Source organism: Trachurus trachurus (assembly GCF_905171665.1).
Source record: "Trachurus trachurus genome assembly, chromosome: 21".
In the NCBI taxonomy this organism is placed as follows: Eukaryota; Metazoa; Chordata; class Actinopteri; order Carangiformes; family Carangidae; genus Trachurus; species Trachurus trachurus.
The window spans coordinates 29,130,565-29,151,408 of NC_139899.1; the positions used below are offsets into that span (position 1 = coordinate 29,130,565).

The window sequence follows — 20,844 nt, forward strand, 5'->3', positions numbered from 1 at the left end:
CTAGATCAGGGGCCGTATTCACAAAGCCTTTTATCTTACCACTAGGAGTGCTCCTAACTCGCACTAAAAGTTTTTACGTAGGAGTTTTTTCTTAAAAGCTATTCACAAAGCCGCTGAGACCTACTCTTACTAAGGATAAATCACTAAGAGTAAACTAAGAGTCACGCCCCTGGTGACGCCCCGTTGCTATGGATTACGTCAATTCTCGTGCACGAATTCGAGGCGCTCAACACGGTGATTGGTTGTTGAGTGCCGGCGGCGCCCCCCCTCCCCTCCCTCCTCCTCCTCCTCCTCCTCCTCCTCGCCGCCGGCCGCTCCGCTCCACTTTTTTTTCTTTTTTTTTGCCGTCAGGTCCGACGGAGCTTTTTAGACTGCTTCGAGTCCAAACCACTGTCTCTGCTGCCAAGTTGGGCTCTGAACTTTCTATCTTTCTCTCTGCCATCTGCATCTTTCTGCTACAGTTTTTGTCGCGTCTCACTTTCTGCGTGTGTGACGCTGTGCAAATGCAATGAGGGTCAGTGCGTCCACTCGCAAAGCAGCCGCTGGTTTTTTTTCTTCCCACATTTTAATATTAATTTTCACATTCGTTGACAGCCCTACCTCACCCATATATAGGATGATATATATATCATCCTATATATAGGATGATATATAGGAGCGCCACACTCAATGAGTTAATCATTATATTATACACACACACATACACACATAATGTAGCTATATGTATATGTATGTATAAGTATAATATAATGATTAACTCATTGAGTGTCGCGCTCCTTTCCAAAGTTTTTATCAAGTGTACCGGCAATTTAGACGATTTTTGTAGAGCCACAGTGAATTCTGTATTATTGCCACATAGCCAACACATACTGTGGCTTATTTGAAAGGTGAAACTTTCTGCTTCAAATGGCCACAAACCATGTGTTTCTATGTGCATCCGTTCCTGAGAAAAGTCAAGCTAAACATGGCTGGGTTTCACCAAAATCCCTCCTTTTTTTCTAGAAAAGGAGATAGAGCGTCTTTTATGAAAGGTGCTCTGTTTGTGTCTGTCGCTCTTCTGACACTCTGGATCAAAGGGCTCATGTAAGATAAATATATACAACAATTGTTGTTCTATTCACAAATCCACCATCGGGGGCGGGGGGGGCGCCACTAAACAACAATAACACAGACGCACCGTGCCGTGTCACAGCCTCTCGCCGCGGAACGTGAGGGTCTGTCGGCCACAGCAGCTCGGGAAGACCGGTCCCACCGATGGTCGCGGCCGTCTGTGGTACGGGTCGGTGCTGCCGGTCTGCTTTGGCCAAGAGATCATCACATTTTACCGCGGGAGGACCTTGGACACGGTGTTGCTCCAGATGAAAACCGGGCGGGACTGTCGGCTGAGAGCTTCCTGTTTCTGCTCCGAGCTGCTGGAGCCTCGCGGGTGAGAGCAGAGCAGCTGCTGCATCCACATGCACAACTCCGTTTGAAAAAGACGTTAATTACGTTTTTGGCACTCAACGCATGGGAACGAAAAACGAGAAATTAAGTGGTTGGCACTCAATGAGTTAATAACAGATTATTTTGACAACATTACCTAGGCTGAATGAGAGGGATGGAAACATTGCCCACACTTTCCCATCTGAAAACTCGCCTTTTACTTTTGCGTCACTGCACGTCTTGCAAACGACTCCAGTCTCGGTTGAAAAAGAAAAATATGTCGCCGAGTTTCACCGGTGTTCCCTCGTCCGTATTTGTACTGTGACCACAGACAGTAGCCACTCCACTTTCAACGATGCACGTTTTTTCTTTACCTTTCCGGCAGTCTCACAACCCTCCCGTTTAGCCATGGCTGAATTGCTATGCAATAACAAAAACGCCACAACAGCGGCTGCTCCTCATAACACATTGATTGGCTGTCAAGCTAAACAACCGCTGCGTATTGGCTGGGCAGCGCCTCGTGGGCATGTTTTTTTAATGATGACTGGCTGACAGCACCCTGTCACTGTCACTCATTGCAGTGATAAACGCCCACAGAGGTCATAAATTTCACAATTCGAAGCGCGCACATTAGGGAGAAATAAACCGTAAACTAGTCGGGGATATTCGAGTGCGCAACTTTTTTGTCTTCTGCGCAAAGAGGTGGGGAGCAGTGCGCAATTGCGCAGTAAAACACCTTAGAGGGAACAGTGTTTGGGGGAGTCTGTTTTGTGACCCTACTACAGGGATTTGAACTGCACCATCTTGGATTTTAGGTGGAGTCTACTTTCCATATTTGGAGAGGTGCGGCGGTTAGCCAGCTAAGAACCCACCCACTCAACTCGAAGCAACCAGTTAACGGCCAGTAACTGTCTGTGAACCTGTCACTCAACGTAAACACACCCACATTTATGTACGAATTTGAAGCCTAAACAATACTAAACCCCCCCCCCCCTCTCACACAGTGTTGGGGATTTGCATAGGAGTTTGGTGATTGACAATAATTATTAAGCATTAATAATCAATAAGCAGGTCAACTAATTATTAATTACTGAGTTTAATAGAGAAACTAATACGTTTAGGATTAGCGATCGAAAACAGTAGTAAAACCACTTATTGACTAATAATTACTAGTAAAAAGAATAGTTGTATTATTAATTAAATTAAATTAATTAATAACAACTGCGGGGCACCACCCTGAAATCAGGGATCAATGACCAAACAATCAGTCTCGATTATAGAAATCTCTTATAGAGTAGAATAATCAATTAAATATGAAGGCGTAAAGTCGAGCACAGACCCTGATAACCAGCTTTAGCGTCACAATAGAATGTACACAAACAACCACGGAACAACTACTTTAGTTCAAGGACATTTATTACAAAAATCATCTAGTAGTACACACTCAAGTTCAACTAATTCAAAGGAATAAACAGTTCAGCAAACATACACTCTCAATGGCTTAGAATGAGCGTATGGTGTGTGTGTGTGTGCGTAGCCTATGAGGGGGAGGGGAGACGTCGAGTGACGTCAGAGGGCGTCGAGTGACGTCGGATGGCGTCACGGACGGCGCGCTCGTTCGAGTGAGACAATGGACACGATGTGGCTGTTTCCACGTGTTGCTCAGGTCCACACACAATGGTCACAGTCACGCCGCTCACACTGATCACCCTGGTACGAACTCTCGTGTCGGAACGCTCGTGTTTGGGGCGGAGTCCCTTATGGCGGCCCGTTGTGTTATATAGGCAGGTATATGTGTGTGTGTGTGTGTGCGCGGCTGCGCACGTGTGTGTGAGTTAGTAGAGAGGAAAAAGGAGAGAGAGAAGAGGGAGAAGGGCGGCTAAAAGGGACGATCGGTTATACTAGTCAGGGCTGAACCCAATCTGTGTCCAATACCACAGTGAGAATAAAAGAGCAGACGCTCATATATCTTCACTGGTCTTCTGATGCAGATACGGAGAATTGCGTTCAGCACGTGACTAACGACCTAGTTAACGTAACTAGTAAACATCGATCGGCCACTCTAGTTAATACAACTAGTAAACATACAGCAAAATCAGCACAATCAACATAACCGGACGCAGAGGTCCTAACAAAATCACGCTAAATTCCCAGCGCTGATGAGGTCCGTCGACCTGATGGCCTGGGGCTGCTGTAGCGTGATAAAACTGGTCGTCCTCTGGAAGGGTGGCAGAAAGGAGGGCCAGCTGAGTTAACTCTGATGAAGGGAGAGAGCGGCGGTTGCGCGGCGGTCTCCACAGGATCCAGGTGTTTCAGATGAAACTTGAGGCAGTTTACTTGTCCAGCAAGCTCAGAACTGCGGCCTAGGTCTTGAGTCCAAACGTTTGGTGCGCCCCCTTTAGTAACTGGTTGCGTGAAGCCGGAGCTCCTTGCAGCACTTCGTTACCTGGGAAAAAGCAAGGAGCTGCGCGTCGCCGTGGCACTTAAACCTTTGCTGACGTCACAGGGACACCTGGGGCTTCCCCCAGGTGCTGACCAATGGGAGACCAGTGTTTGAACGTCTGGGTGGATGTTCGCTGCTGGCGCGCATCCTTTGTCCTCAGCTGGTTTTTATGGTCCTTTGTTTGAAACATGTGGGTTGAGGTCCCAACAACAGTGTTCACGGAGGTGGAAGCTATCGGTAGAATCTAAAAAAATAAATGTACCAGGCTGTAAATATGTTTATTTAAGCTGCAAAGTCGGCTATTTTAACATGGGGGTCAATGGAGAGTTGCTCACTTCAGACACCGGCCCCCAGAGGTTGCCGGGGCACTGCAGCTTTTTGAACGCGGAAGTGGTATTCACAACTCCCCCCTTGGTTTGAACCCTATCCCGTGTAAGAGTCATGCACGCTGACCATTCAACCAAAGGGATATCCCTCTATTTCTGAGCCCTTAAGTCTGTAGTTGTGTGGACACTAAAACTTGGCAGAAAAGATGTGTTTTCAAAAGAAAAGGTAGTAGTAGATGTAGACAAACTCTCTCTGTGGGACAAAAGAACAGTACCATTGGGAAATTCTTGTTGAGAGACACACTGAGAGTCTTTCTTCATATAAGTCATATAAGTTGAGAGAGTTGTCAGAGCTGCAGCTCTCTGAGGATGGAGGCTGATGATGGAGCAGAGCTCTGCTTTCCACTTCTCCTCAACATCTCCTGCAGGAAGCCCACATATCCTTGGCCTGAAGCTGTGATCCTTCAAATTGCAATTTCCTCCATCTCTGTGCTCACTGTAGCTCTGAACCTGCTCGTCATCGTCTCAATCGCCCATTTCAGGCACAAAAACCTCTCAGCTGAACCTACAATTTTATAATACCTGAAGTGAACAGCCTCTGTCGTTTTACAAGCAGAATGGTCTTTGGCTTGTTGCATCTGGGCACTAGACTTATATTTTTGCATTGCTGACAGTTCTGTGATATAGTAACTATATTTGTGGATTATCAGCAGGGTTTGTTGAAATAGATGGTGTTGTTACTCAATGTGGCCTTGTTTGACTGCAAATATTTTTCTCTTCTCTCTCCAGTCAGCTCCACACACCCAGTAACATCCTCCTCCTCTCTCTGGCTGTCTCAGACCTTCTCGTTGGCCTCCTGCTGATGCCAGTTGAACTCTTCCTAGCCACAGCCTGCTGGTTTCTTGGTGATCTGATGTGTTCTCTGTATAATGTGGTGGCCTACATCATCATCTCTACCTCAGTAGGAGACATGGTGTTGATATCAATTGACCGCTATGTAGCTATTTGTGCCCCTCTGCATTACACCACCAAAGTCACTGTGAGAAGAGTTAAACTCTGTGTTTGTCTGTGTTGGCTCTGCTCTGCGTTTTACAGCAGTCTTATCTTAATGGACAACCTGACTCATGCAGAAAGACACAGTTCATGTTATGGAGAATGTGTGCTTATCATTGACATTACAGCAGGAACTGTTGACCTTGTTGTGACCTTTATTCTCCCCATCACCATCATCGTAGTTCTGTACATGAGAGTGTGTGTAGTGGCTGTGTCTCAGGCTCGTGCCATGCGCTCTCACATTACAGCTGTCACACTGCAGAGCTCAGTGACTCAAACCAAAAAGAAATCTGAGCTGAAAGCAGCCAGGACTCTTGGTGTTCTTGTAGTTGTGTTTCTAATGTGCTACTGTCCATATTATGGTGTTGCTCTTGCAAGAGACAACTTAGTCAATATCTCAACTTCATATTTTGTATTGTATCTCTTCTATTTTAACTCTTGTCTAAACCCTATAATTTACACCTTGTTCTATCCCTGGTTTAGAAAAGTTATCAGACTGGTTGTGACTCTGCAGATTCTGCAGCCTGGCTCCTGTGAGGCCAATGTACTGTAGAGAGGCTGTAGAGATACTGAGATGACACCTGCTCTGTGGACGAATCATGAAATACAGACAATCAGCAACAGCTTCTTTCACAGACCATCAGACTACTCAATTCACTCAAGGACATACACATACACATATAAACATACAAAAACATAACATATGGACTTGTTCTTGTTTTTGCTGCTCTGCACTTTGCACTTTTCACATTGCACTTTATTATCTCCCCACAATATCATAGGCCTCTGTCAGTATATCTGTGCTTTTATGTCATATATGTGTGGTAAATGTATGTTGAAATTTTTTAATTTTTTAATTTTTTAAAATTGCACATTTGGATTTGGGGAAACGTAATTTCGATCCCCTGTGTAACTGTCAGTTACATTGTGTGATTGACAATAAAGTTTACTGAACTGAACTGAACTGAACAATCAAAATATTAAGTATGAAGTACATGTGAACAAAAACACCAGTAGAGATTATTTGTTACACTGTCACACTAATTAACATTCAACATGTCCACTCCATTTTTCATCAGTTAGTGGAGTCAAACAGTTCATGTGCAACTATAATCTCCAGTGTGTGAATATAACAAACAGTATTATACTGTAGGAAACCTGACAGAACTGTAAATGGTTTCAACAGAATATGTCATAAATTAACCTACACTTTGGTGCAATATTAAAATCATGTTTGTTATAAATAATTATAATTTTAATTCAACCGTCTTAACTAATTATCATGTTCAAATGGTATTATATTTTGTATTTGTTTAGTATTAAGTTAGGGGAGAGTGGGGTAAAGTGAGACACTTTTTACATTTGCTCCCCTCTAAGCAAGCTAAAATTATTTATCAGTAAAATTTACACATTTCCCATTAATTCAGGATGTTGCCTAGCAATGGAAATTATCAGAATGTATTTAGGACGAAGGGCAGTGAAAATATGATTGTTTTAAAAAAAGTGCTCTTGTGTCTCACTTTACCCCAGCTCAGGGGTAAACTGAGACAGACCAGAGAAATCAATGGGGTAAACTGATCCACTTACTTTTTCCACTCTGAAACTACCATAACAACACATGTTGTAACAGTTAGAATCCTGACAGCTAGCTTGACAACCACACTTCCCAAAACTAATGTCAGACTAGTAACATAATCATGAGGATTGGTCAATTAAGCACTTTTTTTTTCTCAACACAAAGTGACTCAAGACCAAAATCAAATACAACACAAAATGTTTTAATTAACATTCAAATGACAGATAGAACCAGTTAGATAGTCTGGGGGTCAGATTGTTGGCCCCGACAATGGTGACCATTTTGATCAAAAGTCCTCTTGTGTGTGGGGGGAGCCGACAAAGTGGAATGTGACTAAAATTTAGTTAATAACCAATAAATAAGCAAGCTGACTGAGAGCACATAGCATAACAAAGCAGTGTGGCTACTGATCATTGATCACGCAAGATTTCTGGCTTGGGGAGCGAGATTCTAGTGTAAATCTTTGTGTGTGGTTTGCTCACAGTGTCTCACTCTTGGATTTATTATAACACATCCATGGTCTCACTTTACCCCGCAGCATTTGTCTCACTTTACCCCAACACCCCCATTTTAGAAAAAACGACCTCTCTTAGAAATTCAGGCTAATTTTCAGCCAGCATCATCACATGGTTTTATGTGTTGGTAGTTCATCATCATGTATCATATAAGTTTTTCTACCTGAATCAATTTGCTTTGGCACAACAGTTGATTAAGTTGACACCAAGAAAATTTACTTTTACATGCAAAAATTATATTTTTGTGAAAAAAACATGCTTTCCACAGCATCATGAGGTCCTCTCCTTCATGGCCATGGGGAAATGGAAGGGGCTTGAAAACATAATGGTCAGATGACCAAAAATGTGTTCCGTTTTCTAGATACAGGGGGTGTCTTACCCCACTCTCCCCTACTGGTTTATACATCAACATCACTCAAACTTTTCAGTGGTGTCCTGTGCTCTATTCTCTCACGTCATCTCCTACCTTCACTCCTGCTGATCCGAAGTCTTCTGAATCTGGTCCAGTCCTTAAAGATATATTATTATTAATATTTCCATTAGGGCTGACCTCCAAAAGTCGACTATTCGACGATTCGATTCGGAGAGGTCTGATTCGACTATGAACCTCGTAATCGAATCTAACCAAGACCGTATCATTCTGACTATATGGGGGTGCCCACGGCTGCTGAGCATAAATTGTTACATAGAATGTCTTTTTTTTGTTATAAAAAGCCTATTTTGATAAAAAAAAATCTGCCTACTTTCTGTTAATAAAGAGTTCAAAATGACGTGCGTTTAAACGGTAGTCTTAGCTTCTTACTACGTATTAATAAACCACCCACTGCAGTTGCACAATCAAATGAGCGGAGGTTTTTTTTTTTCTTTCAAATGAGCGGAGGTTAGCAGTAGGACCGTCAAAGTCACGGTACTCAGAAGTCACTGCAGAACACTCACTGAGTGGCAAAAAGAAGAGAGGCAGAGCCGCCAAAGTTTAAAATCAAGGAAGTCTGACAGTCTAACTGTGTCAGCATTTATCATGCATGACCTAACAGAACAGCAAAACATTGTGAGGATACATCTGACTTTGACCGAGTTACATTCAAGAACCTGCTTTCAATCACGGAAAATAAATTAACTCCAGCGGTGATTTTTTTTTCGATGGATCAGCTGTGTTTACCGTTTCAAGTGTCAATAGTTCTGATGGTTAGACAGATGAATTAGTCCCTAACACATCCTAAAGTTTGACATGTCAGAGTTTTTCAGAGGAGGAACTTGTTTTTTTTCCGACTTCCGAGTTGTAATGAACCGATAAGTGTCGGGAGTCACAGCTGTAATCTCGTCCCTCTGCAGCCTGTCTGTCTCTCTGCCGGTGCCGCGGTCACACTGTGTGTGTTACAGGATTGACTAACGTAATGTACGGATTGTCGAGTCCTTCTGACCTCAGTTTGTTTTGATACTACATGTTTTACCCGGTTTCTCTGTGTCCACGACCACCGCTGTCCTTCATCACGTTGAGGGATGTTTGATTTGCCACTCACAGTCCGAGCAAAAGGAGCGTTGTCCAGGGCAACGTGACATAAACGCATACCCTGGCTCACAATGGCTACTAAAAATCATCCAAAGTGTGGGAAATAAATACAGGTATTTGTTTTACACCTACCATTGTTTTGGGTGTTTTAGCTCTTTTGTTTGAAACGGGAAAAAGTCGCAAATTTGCTGCTATCTAAAAAAAAATAAAAAAATAAAAAAAGGTTCGACGATCAGTCGACTACGGCAAAATCTGACGAATCAGATTCGACTATGAAAATCCTTAGTCGAAAACAGCCCTAATTTCCATATATACTAGCAAACAAGTGTTACATAGTTGGGTTAGAAATGCTGTTTTTGGGCCCATAAACTCTGCAGTAGTTTGGACAGGAGGTCAAAACTTGGCAGGAGAGTTTTCACAAGAAAATGTAGTAGTGTGGATGTAAACAAACTCCCTATTGTGTGTGGGACAAAATAACATGCGGGTTCATCCACCATCTTAAATGAAATGAGGTCAACAACATGGTGACTGACAGGAATAACTAACTGCAGTTCTTCTGGGGCGTTCTTGTGGAGAGACACACTGAGAGTCCGACTTCATATAAGTCAGTGTTGTTGAGAGAGTTGTCAGAGCTGCAGCTCTCTGAGGATGGAGGCTGACGATGGAGCAGAGCTCTGCTTTCCACTTCTCCTCAACACCTCCTGCAGAAAGCCCACGTCTCCTTGGCCTGAAGCTGTGATCCTTCACATCACACTCTCCTCCATCTCTGTGCTGACTGTAGCTCTGAACCTGCTGGTCATCATCTCAATCTCCCACTTCAGGCAGAAAAACTTCTCAGCTGACCCCATGTTATTTTAACTTTGAGATGTGAACAGGTTCTGTAGACATACAAGGAGAATGATGATGATGATGATGATTATTGAGTTTGTGGCACATTTTGTATTAGTTTCAGTAGTTTACCCTTTACCACAACGCAATAACAGATGTGGTTGCTTTTATGTGTTGTCACTCATCAGGCCTTGTTTGATTGCAGATATTCTTCTCTTCTCTCTCCAGGCAGCTCCACACACCCACTAACATCCTCCTCCTCTCTCTGGCTGTCTCAGACCTTCTCGTCGGCCTCCTGCTGATGCCAGTTGAAATCTTCCTGAATACAGCCTGCTGGTTTCTTGGTGATCTGATGTGTTCTCTGTATAATGTGGTGACCTACGTCATTACCTCCACATCAATAGGAGACATGGTGTTGATATCAATTGACCGCTATGTAGCTATTTGTGACCCTCTGCATTACACCAGCAGAGTCACTGAGAGAAGAGTTCAACTCTGTGTTTGTCTGTGTTGGCTCTGCTCTGTTTTCTACAACAGTCTTATTATAATAGATAATCTGACTCAAACAAACAAACACTATTCCTGTTATGGTGAATGTCATTTTCTAATTGGCCATACTGCAGCAGCTTTTGACCTTGTTGTGACCTTTATTTTCCCCATCACCATCATCGTAGTTCTGTACATGAGAGTGTTTGTAGTGGCTGTGTCTCAGGCTCGTGCCATGCGCTCTCACATCACAGCTGTCACACTGCAGAGCTCAGTGACTCTAACCACAAAGAAATCTGAGCTGAAAGCAGCCAGGACTCTTGGTGTTCTTGTAGTTGTGTTTCTATTGTGTTTCTGTCCATATTTTGGAGTTGCTCTTGCAGGAGACAACTTGATCAATACTTACTTTGCAGCTTTTGCGTTATATCTCTTCACTTTTAACTCCTGTCTGAACCCTATAATCTACGCCTTGTTCTATCCCTGGTTTAGAAAAGTTATCAGACTGGTTGTGACTCTGCAGATTCTGCAGCCTGGCTCCCGTGAGGCCAATGTAATGTAGAGAGGCTGTGGAGAAACTAAGATGACACCTGCTCTATGGAGAAATCATGAAATACAGACAATGAAAGTGTAAAGTATGAAGCACATGTGAACAAAAACACCAGTTGACATTATTTGTTACACTGTTGTTCATTCACAGAGTCAAACAGATCATCAATATCCCCCTCAAACTGCAAACTCCACAGTGTGTGAATATAACAAACACCATTAGACACTGTTACTTCAGGGACTGAACATTGTTGCATCTTAAAGTCAGGCTAGTGCTAAGGCTGAAATTCAGCTTTGTTATGTCTTAAGATCTGCCCTGACAGTTGTGAGCACCAAGATCTGTTTCAAAGCAAATGTGGGTCATTTGAAACAGATCTTGACACAGCTTCTGCTTCATGCCAATTTTTTTTTACCATTACAGATTTTATACTGCAGGCCTCAAATGAACCTTTTTTAGGGCAAGGGCACTTGGCCTTTTAAGATTGGGGCATTTGGGCCAAGATGTAGGTGTTGGGCACCAAAGAAAAAACAAATTAAACAATTTTGAAAGAAAAAGTTTTTGTGTTTCTGCGGCAACAGATGATAAACGCTCCTAACCTTACTCATGTTATACAATTTATGACGCTCCCGACAGGTCCTACATCCACTACAGCAGCTGTAGCATGAGAAGAGATTTAACTGACGTGACAGCAGCTGTCAACACAAGTTAAATAGTTCTCTGCAACTCATGCAACTCTGCACTCAGCTTTATGAGGAGCATGTCTCACTGTGCATAAGCACCGCTTTACAACTTTATTCAATGATTTGGCTGGAACTACTTTATTTATGGCTTACCAACTGCTAAAGTAGCTAACCATTAGTATGTCAGCAGACAAACGCGGCAAGCTCCTACAGTGAACGCCTCGGGTTCCCCAGAAGAATCTGGAAAGCATTGCCTGGGAGAGGGACGTCTGGAACTCTCTACCTGACCTGCTGCCAACCTGAAATGATGAAGTGCAGACCACTATTTCCAGAGCCCCTATAACACTGCTCTATTAAACTGAGCTCTAAAGTGGTGACCAGAAACTAAAACTTCAGAAGACATCAGTGTCTAATGTATTGGAATTGTACTTAAATCTCAAAGAAATTATTTTTGAGCACAGGGAATTGTTGCCAACACCATCCCCACCATGTGAACTCACCTTCAAAGTAAGAGTCTCAGTTATGTAGGAGGACGTTACAAGAGGCTGTGTGGAGAAAGGTTAAAGCAGAAGTAAGCGATCCGGTGGTTTTGGCTAACTTCCTGTCAGCCGAGGGAGTTAGCAGTCCCCGGCCACGTCCCCACGTCACCACATTCACGCGCATCCCTTGGCTGCACACACAGAGAGGACCGCCCCTTTATGCCATTCTCTCTCCTCATTGGATAAAGGTTGTAGGATACAAGGAAAGTTTTCTCCTCGGCTTACAGCAGAGCAGAGTGACTGACAGACCCGTGTTTCAGACCAAACACTCTATATAAGTGATTGCTGTCGGAAGATATAACTATTTAAGACTTATATTAACACAAACATTCCGCTTACTTCTGCTTTAAATAGTTTCAACTGAAACACAAAACAAACAACAAACTAGGCTACCCCTTTTTGAAAGTGAAAGCAAGTGTCTGCAGGTTTTTGAACCCTCAGATAACAACACTAAAAACTGATTAGATGTTTTTTCCACCACGGGTCAAATCTGTCTTTTTGTTTGGGCACACACACACACACACACACACACACACACACACACACACACACACACACACACACACACACACACACATACACACACACACACACACACCCAACTGCAAGAAAAAAATGTCATAATATGCATATTCACTTATTCTGGCCGCCAAAGGCCAGGTGGTAAAGGCTCTGTTTCTGTGCCCTTAACCCTGTAGTTGTGTGGACACTAAAACTTGCCAGAAAAGATGTGTTTTCAAAAGAAAAGGCAGCAGTAGACGTAGACAAACTCTCTCTATGGGACAAAAGAACAGTACCATTGGGAAATTCTCGTTGAGAGACACACTGAGAGTTCGACTTCATATAAGTCAGTGTTGTTGAGAGAGTTGTCAGAGCTGCAGCTCTCTGAGGATGGAGGCTGATGATGGAGCAGAGCTCTGCTTTCCACTTCTCCTCAACACCTCCTGTAGGAAGCCCACGTCTCCTTGGCCTGAAGCTGTGATCCTTCATATTACATTCTCCTCCATCTCTGCGCTGACTGTAGCTCTGAACCTGCTCGTTATCATCTCAATCTCCCACTTCAGGCACAAAAACCTCTCAACCCCTACGTTTTTATGATACCTGAAGTGAACAGCCTCTGTAGTTTTACAAGCAGACTGGTCTTTGGCTTGTTGCATCTGGGCACTAGACCTACATTCTCCATTGCTGACAGTTCTGTGATACAGTAACTATATTTGTGGATTATCAGCAGACTTTGAACCGATTGTGTTGTTACTCAATGTGACCTTGTTTGATTACACATATTCTTCTCTTCTCCCTCCAGGCAGCTCCACACACCCACTAACATCCTCCTCCTCTCTCTGGCTGTCTCAGACCTTCTCGTCGGCCTCCTGCTGATTCCAGGAGATATCTTCATAAACACAGCCTGCTGGTTTCTTGGTGATCGGATGTGTTCTCTGTATATCTATGTTGCTTCCATCATCACCTCCACATCAGTAGGAGTCATGGTGTTGATATCAGTCGACCGTTATGTAGCTATTTGTGACCCTCTGCATTACACCAGCAGAGTCACTGTGAGAAGAGTTGAACTCTGTGTTTGTCTGTGTTGGTTCTGCTCTGTTTTCTACACCTGTCTTATCTTAAAGGATGAACTGACACATCCAAACAGACACAGTTCATGTTATGGAGAATGTGTGGTTGTCATTGACATTGCAGCAGGAACTGTTGACCTTGTTGTGACCTTTATTTTCCCCATCACCATCATCATAGTTCTGTACATGAGAGTGTTTGTAGTGGCTGTGTCTCAGGCTCGTGCCATGCGCTCTCACATCACAGCTGTCATCATACTGCAGAGCTCAGTGACTCTAACCACAAAGAAATCTGAGCTGAAAGCAGCCAGGACTCTTGGTGTTCTTGTAGTTGTGTTTCTAATATGTTTCTGTCCATATTATGGTGTTTCTCTTGCAGGAGACAACTTGATCAATACTTACTTTGCAGCTTTTGCGTTATATCTCTTCAATTTTAACTCCTGTCTGAACCCTATAATCTACGCCTTGTTCTATCCCTGGTTTAGAAAAGTTATCAGACTGGTTGTGACTCTGAAGATACTGCAGCCTGGCTCCCGTGAGGCCAATGTAATGTAGAGAGGCTGTGGAGAAACTAAGATGACACCTGCTCTGGATAAATTGATAATTATGTTCAGTGAGTGAATACTGTGAATACTGTATTGCAATTTATTTATGGCTTCTCACCTTCACAAACATAGTCATAATCATATCATTTTCTTTGCAATATTGTACCTTGCATTTTCCCCCCTTTTTTCCAAGTGTATATTCACAAAGTAAATAACAAACAATAAAATAAACTTCCCAAATGAGGATCTCAAAGATAGGAAATAAACAAGCAAACAAACAAACAAAAAACAAAAGGATAAATAAATAAATTAATAATAATAGAATAGAATAAACTAACATCAACTAATGGGAAAAGAAGCGGCGGTGGCGTAGATGATAAATATTGATTGCTTTCGCGCCAGCTTCGTTGAAAACAAATGCACATGGCCAGGAGGAGGGTCAGCAAAACAGAGTAAAAGAGACCAGACTTTCATAGTTCCCCTTTAATGTCACGCTTCCATTATTCATGTACATTAGACTATATCAACTCCATTTTAAAAATGCCTCCTGTAAAGTGGCCATATGTTTTGCGATTGTTATGAAGTATAAAATACCTAAACATTACACCAAAGCACATTAAGTTTTGTAATAAGTGTTTTTTTCAGTGACTGGTTCAGTGAGAGTTTTATACCATGGAAACATCATCTATACCAGTCAGCTGGTTTGTCTGTAAACTTCAGTTTCCATCGATGGCTCTGCACTGCAGCAGTGATGTGCACGCTGCACATTAACCACGGTGCAATAACCACCAGAGACTGTGTGACATGTGAGGCCTCAGTACATGAGATGCAAAAAGACTGATCTCAGAAATATTAATGAAACATTTGGGGAAAATACTCCACATTTTTCCTGATTAGTAAACAAATGTAGAAAAAATAATAGTAGTTAATAAAGAGAAAAGTTGACATGGCATAAGACTCTCATCAGTTACAGATCTGGCAACACTCCTGAATTAATATCCATAGTTTCCTCAGTCAAGGTCCATGTAGAATACTGTAAAAGCGTGAAGCTAATAATATAACAGCCTGTAATGTCTTTGATTTCTCTTTATATTATCAAAAAAATCTATTTCTCAGTGCCAGCATTTGTTATAAAGACACTATCCAGACATTGAGACAGGTTATCCATGACACACTTTTCCAACATCGATCAACACAAAAATAGACAGTTGGAACCAGCTTTGTTGAAAACTCTGAATAATCACCTTGTCTGACAGATAAAAAGTTTGTAACATCTATAATGTTTTTATTAGTTTTTTTCACCGTAGTTGCCTACTTTGTTTGCGAGTTTGTCTTTTCAATTGGCACATTAAGCAGATTAATTGAGTCCTGGCAACCCCCTCAAATTGCTATGGCAACCTCTGAGCCTCAGGCCAGAAGTTTTGGGTGAAACTACATTTTGGTGTGGACAAGGCCGAATTTTCTGTGAAACACAACCACACACTTAACACACACATGCACTGCTCTCTCTGTCACACACAGACACAGGTAACTTTATGTGACAACAGCTCCTCAGTGTCAGTGCTCAGAGAAATTTGATCATTCATGTGTCTGTCTGATTGGCTCTGCCTTGACCTTAACTTTGTGGGTTTGGCTCCCATTTTGACAAAGATTGCACTCTGAGGCACATTTGGCAGATTAATGGAATTGTACACATTCAGTTGTTACAGATCAAAACTATTGTTGAATGTCATTAAACATCATAGGCCTATGTAATGTGGAAAATACATTTAACTTATGTAAGAGGCTCACAGCCTCCTCTCTTCTGATTGGCTGACACTGACCTGTTGTGACTAGAGCTCCAGAGAGAAGCTGAGAGAGGAGATGGAAAACAACACTGAGATAGTTTTTAGATCTTCTCATGGATCAACACTTCAAAATAAAATAAAGATTGAATCTCCCTATTTCCTCTTCTTCTGTTATTCATGAACATATACTGAATGCATAGTTGGACAATAAAGAGCAACTATTCCACCTTCACTATGCTACATTTTTACCTCAATTAACCAGCTCCAGAGTCCTAGTGCTGGTTAAATCAATGACTTGTAACTTGTTACAGGGAGAATGGAGGCTCTCTGCCTTCTTCCTAGTGTCTCTTGGCTGAAAACCAACCTCAGAGCCTCCGACCCGGGATAGTTCAACATTTTGGCAAATTGGCCCATTGCCATAATCCCTATAGTTTTAGGAGTAGTTTCGTTACCTTTAATTGTCGTTGCAAGCTATTTTTAGAATGGCAGAGAAGAGCCGTGAGCTGCTCAGCGCTACGCTACGGAGGCTAATGGGATTTCTTGGTTTCCCTCATCAAACTCATCAAATACACAATCCAACAACTCCAAAACGCTCTGGTGGACAAATTGTGACCTGCACATTCACCACGCTATTGATTGCTTTCCTGTCGGCTTTATGGAAAACAAATGCACATGGCCGACAGGAGGATTAACATTAAAATGGGGGAGAAAAAGGCTATTATTGCTCTTCCTCTATCTAATGATGCCCAGGGTCCACCAAGTCCACAAGGAGAGAAAGAACAGAGAGATATGGGAAAATGAGAGACAGAGTCCTGCTTCATATAAGTCAGTGTTGTTAAGAGAGTTGTCAGAGCTGCAGCTCTCTGAGGATGGAGGCTGACGACGGAGCAGAGCTCTGCTTTCCACTTCTCCTCAACACCTCCTGCAGGAAGCCCACGTCTCCTTGGCCTGAAGCCGTGATCTTTCAAATTCCACTTTCCTCAGTCCGTGTCCTGACTGTAGCTCTCAACCTGCTCGTCATCATCTCAATCTCCCACTTCAGGCACAAAAACTCAGTTGAATCTACTTTTTCTTAATACAGGAAGTGAACAGCCTCTGTTTTACAAGTAGAATGGTCTTTGACTTGTTGCATCTGGGCACTAGACTTATATTTGGCATTACTGACAGTTGTGTGATAAATTGTCTTCGCTTTATTGAAATGTAATTATATTTGTGTTTTTTTGGTTTAACAACAGACCTTGTTTGAATAGATTGTGTTGTCACTCATGAGGCCTTTTTTGATTACACATATTCTTCTCTTCTCCCTCCAGGCAGCTCCACACACCCACTAACATCCTCCTCCTCTCTCTGGCTGTCTCAGACTGTCTTGTCGGCCTCCTGTTGATGCGAGGACATGAGCTCCTAAACCCAACCTGCTGGTTTCTTGGTGATCTGATGTGTTCTCTGTATATCTATGTTGCTTCCATCATCACCTCCACATCAGTAGGAGTCATGGTGTTGATATCAGTCGACCGTTATGTAGCTATTTGTGACCCTCTGCAGTACACCACCAGAGTCACTGAGAGAAGAGTTCAACTCTGTATTTGTCTGTGTTGGCTCTGCTCTGTTTTCTACAACAGTCTCATCTGTAAGGACAACCTGATTCATCCAGACAGACACACTTTATGTTATGGAGAATGTGTGTTTGTTCTTGATTATATTGCAAGAACTGTTGACCTCATTCTGACCTTTATTCTCCCCATCACCATCATCGTAGTTCTGTACATGAGAGTGTTTGTGGTGGCTGTGTCTCAGGCTCGTGCCATGCGCTCTCACATCAGAGCTGTCACACTGCAGAGCTCAGTGACTCAAACCACAAAGAAATCTGAGCTGAAAGCAGCCAGGACTCTTGGTGTTCTTGTAGTTGTGTTTCTATTGTGCTTCTGTCCATATTATGGTGTTGCTCTTGCAGGAGACAGCTTCAGCAATACTTCATCTGCAGCTTTTGCATTATATCTCTTCTATTTTAACTCCTGTCTGAACCCTATAATCTACGCCTTGTTCTATCCCTGGTTTAGAAAAGTTATCAGACTGGTTGTGACTCTGCAGATTCTGCAGCCTGGCTCCTGTGAGGCCAACGTACTGTAGAGAGTCTGTGGAGAGACTGAGATAACACCCTCTCTATGCGATTATTATGTTCATGTTGTTCAGTTAGTGAATCATCCAATCCAAGAGGTGAAAATATGAAGTGGAAATTATATGTGCAGAAATATGGATATAGAAATTGTTCATGACACTCTTTTATTGATTTTCACACATCAAATTTCTCGAAGTAGAGTAGAAGTAGAGGTAGAAGTGAATACACTTTGTCAAATATTTAAAATATAGTTTTCAGAGTGATTATGACAGTCAAATCAATGACTTGTAACTTGTTAAAGGGAGAATGGAGGCTCTCTGTGTCTCTTGACTGAAAAACAAACCTTGCAAGATCAGTGCCTCATCTAGCTTTTCTATTTTAAAATTACCAATTATGAAGAGGTTTTGTGATTGTTGTGAACATTACATCCAAGCACATTAAGTTTTGTATTAAGTGTTTTTCAGGAACTGTCTCAGTGAGAGTTTTATACCATGGAAACTTCATACAGTCTGCTAGTTTGTCTGGAAACTGAGCAGCTTCAGTTTCCGTCGATGGCTCTTTACTGCAGCACAGTGGAGTGATGTGCACACTGCACATTAACCACAATGCAATAACCACCGATAGAGGTGGAAATAATAGGGGACACCGGGGAGGATTTTAACACTCTTTGTTGCAGCTCATATAACTTACAGAGTATTCATGGTGGGCTCTCAAATTTTGACACAATGTTCCCTCATTTGTCCACTACAAATAGCCATGCCTTAACCTTCTCAAACTATATCACAGAATTCATTAAAGGGCATTTCCAGTCGTAATCAATGTTTACCTCAGATATCAGGTCACCTATGATCAGTTCATTTCATACCATCCATACTCCCAACTGCGTTTAATATTCGTTTTTGTTCAAGAATCTGTCATTTCTTCAATGTCCATTAATGGGCTTTGGACTAATTTTAAAATTGTTCTGTGGTTGCAAGTAACGTCCTTTTGACCATCATTTATACTTTAAAATTTGCTTTACAATTAAATTGAATCAGTCAGGTTGGGGGATAACAGGACCCAAATGCAGACAGTACAAGGTGTATTGACACAAAAGGATTTATTATTACTCATGACAGCACAGGGAAATACAGAAACACGGGTAGCAAACAAGGCAGGGGATAAAGGCTGAGGGCCTGTCCCAATATGCACACTCGATCACACTTACACACTTGGGCACTTGGCGTGCGCGTTCATGGGCTTAGTGTCAGTGCGCAAGTGTGTCCCGTTTCTCCAACGACTGAAAGTGCAGCGCGCTTGATTTGCACTTTACCCACACTTATGGTAAGACCGCATCCGAGCGGTATTTGGCCAAGTATAAATCCCACAATGCACCACGGTGAAGTCCGCCGTCACCGGGAGCAACAAGCCCGTTTAGGAAATGCGATTGAATTAATCCCAATAAAATGAAATTAACTTTCTATCTCATAATTATGACTTTTAATGTCATATTTTATATTCTTCATGCTCTGTTCATGTTTTTATTTTTTCGTTCGTTGTTTTATTTACTCATGGAGTTGGGCTTACATGTTTATGATCTGAATCTTGCGCATAGAGACACTTTTGGAGTAGATGAGACTGTGATCCAGCAGCAGTGTTTATAAAAACAGTTGTTGCTGTGCTGTGTGTGTGAGTAGTTGTGCTACTGTGCGCAATGGCACAGGCTGCACTTGTCAAGTGTGTCCCGATTGCTTTAAAAAATATCCCCCCACACGCTTGGCCACTTAATCCATGCTTGCACACTATATGTAAATATACGTTCCGCCGGCAAAACATCACCAAAGTGTGTGCGTAACCAAGCACACTGAGCCAAGTGTGGAGGAATGGGACAGGCCCAGACAATCCAACAAAGACAAAGGGAGACACTGAGGCTCAAGGGAAGACACAGGTGGTGCAATCAAGACATGTGAAACACATTAGGTGATCAAGCAGGCGGAAAACTTAACAGGAAGACAGGACTAAGACATGGACTTCAAAATAAAACAGGAAACAGGAACATAACAGGGAACAAAAAGACAAAGACCATGACACAGGACGACAGGACACAGAACTTCAAAATAAAACAGGAACTAAACTTAACTAAACAGGGGAACACACAGGACGTGACAGACCTGCTGGTCACTGGGAACAAGAGCTGGACGGGCTTCCTACTGGACACAGAAATCAGGAGCTGGACGGGCTTCCTGCTGGACACTAGAATCAGGAGGCGGACGGGCCTCCTGCTGGACACTAGAATCAGGTGGCGGACGGGCCTCCTGCTGGACACTGGGAACAAGAGCCGGACGGGCCTCCTGCTGGACACTAGAATCAAACTGTTTTCTTGTCTGTAACAACATCTATTGCACGTCTGTCCGTCCTGGGTGAGGGATCCCTCCTCTGTTGCTCACCCTGAGGTTTCTCCGATTTTTCCCTGTTAAAAGGGTTTCCATGGAGTTTTTCCTCAGTCGATGTGAGGGTCTAAGGACAGAGGATGTTGTTACGATGCCATGTAAAGCCCTTTGAGACAAACTGTTTGTAAAAACGGGCTATACAAATAAAATTGCCTTGCCTTGCCTAGAATCAGGAGGCGGACGGGCCTCCTGCTGGACACTAGAATCAGGAGGCGGACGGGCTTCCTGCTGGACACTGGGAACAAGGAGCAGGAAGCTCGGACAACTGGACAAGGGGAACAGGAGTGGTGTCAGCCGGGACCCCCGACGCCTGAACAGGAGTGGGGTCAGAAGGCGGCACCGGAGAAGGCTGCAGCTCAGAGGAGGCCGCTGGGGAATGTTGCAGCTCTGGAGTTGGCCGGACCACCAAAGAAGCATGGGGTGCAGGCATCAGCCGCCGACAGGATATGGCAAGGCAAGGCAATTTTATTTATA

The 20,844-nt window shown here is 42.9% G+C and overlaps 3 protein-coding genes across 3 annotated transcripts; all 3 read left to right on the forward strand.

The window, feature by feature from the left end:
* Positions 1-4,560: 4,560 nt before the first annotated feature.
* LOC311004100 (trace amine-associated receptor 13c-like) lies at positions 4,561-5,797 on the forward strand (the record flags this gene model as incomplete). The annotated part of the gene is made up of 2 exons (XM_083996047.1): positions 4,561-4,733; positions 4,981-5,797. The coding sequence occupies 2 exons, from the start codon at positions 4,561-4,563 to the stop codon at positions 5,795-5,797; spliced, it is 990 nt and encodes a 329-aa protein (XP_083852173.1).
* Positions 5,798-9,493: 3,696 nt separating this feature from the next.
* LOC311004101 (trace amine-associated receptor 13c-like) lies at positions 9,494-14,048 on the forward strand (the record flags this gene model as incomplete). The annotated part of the gene is made up of 2 exons (XM_083996048.1): positions 9,494-9,666; positions 13,229-14,048. 2 exons carry the CDS (start codon positions 9,494-9,496, stop codon positions 14,046-14,048), a joined length of 993 nt encoding a protein of 330 aa, XP_083852174.1.
* A 2,646-nt stretch (positions 14,049-16,694) lies between these two features.
* On the forward strand, positions 16,695-17,952 carry LOC311004873 (trace amine-associated receptor 13c-like; the record flags this gene model as incomplete). Its single annotated transcript, XM_083997060.1, has 2 exons — positions 16,695-16,867; positions 17,136-17,952. 2 exons carry the CDS (start codon positions 16,695-16,697, stop codon positions 17,950-17,952), a joined length of 990 nt encoding a protein of 329 aa, XP_083853186.1.
* Between the last annotated feature and the right edge of the window lie 2,892 nt (positions 17,953-20,844).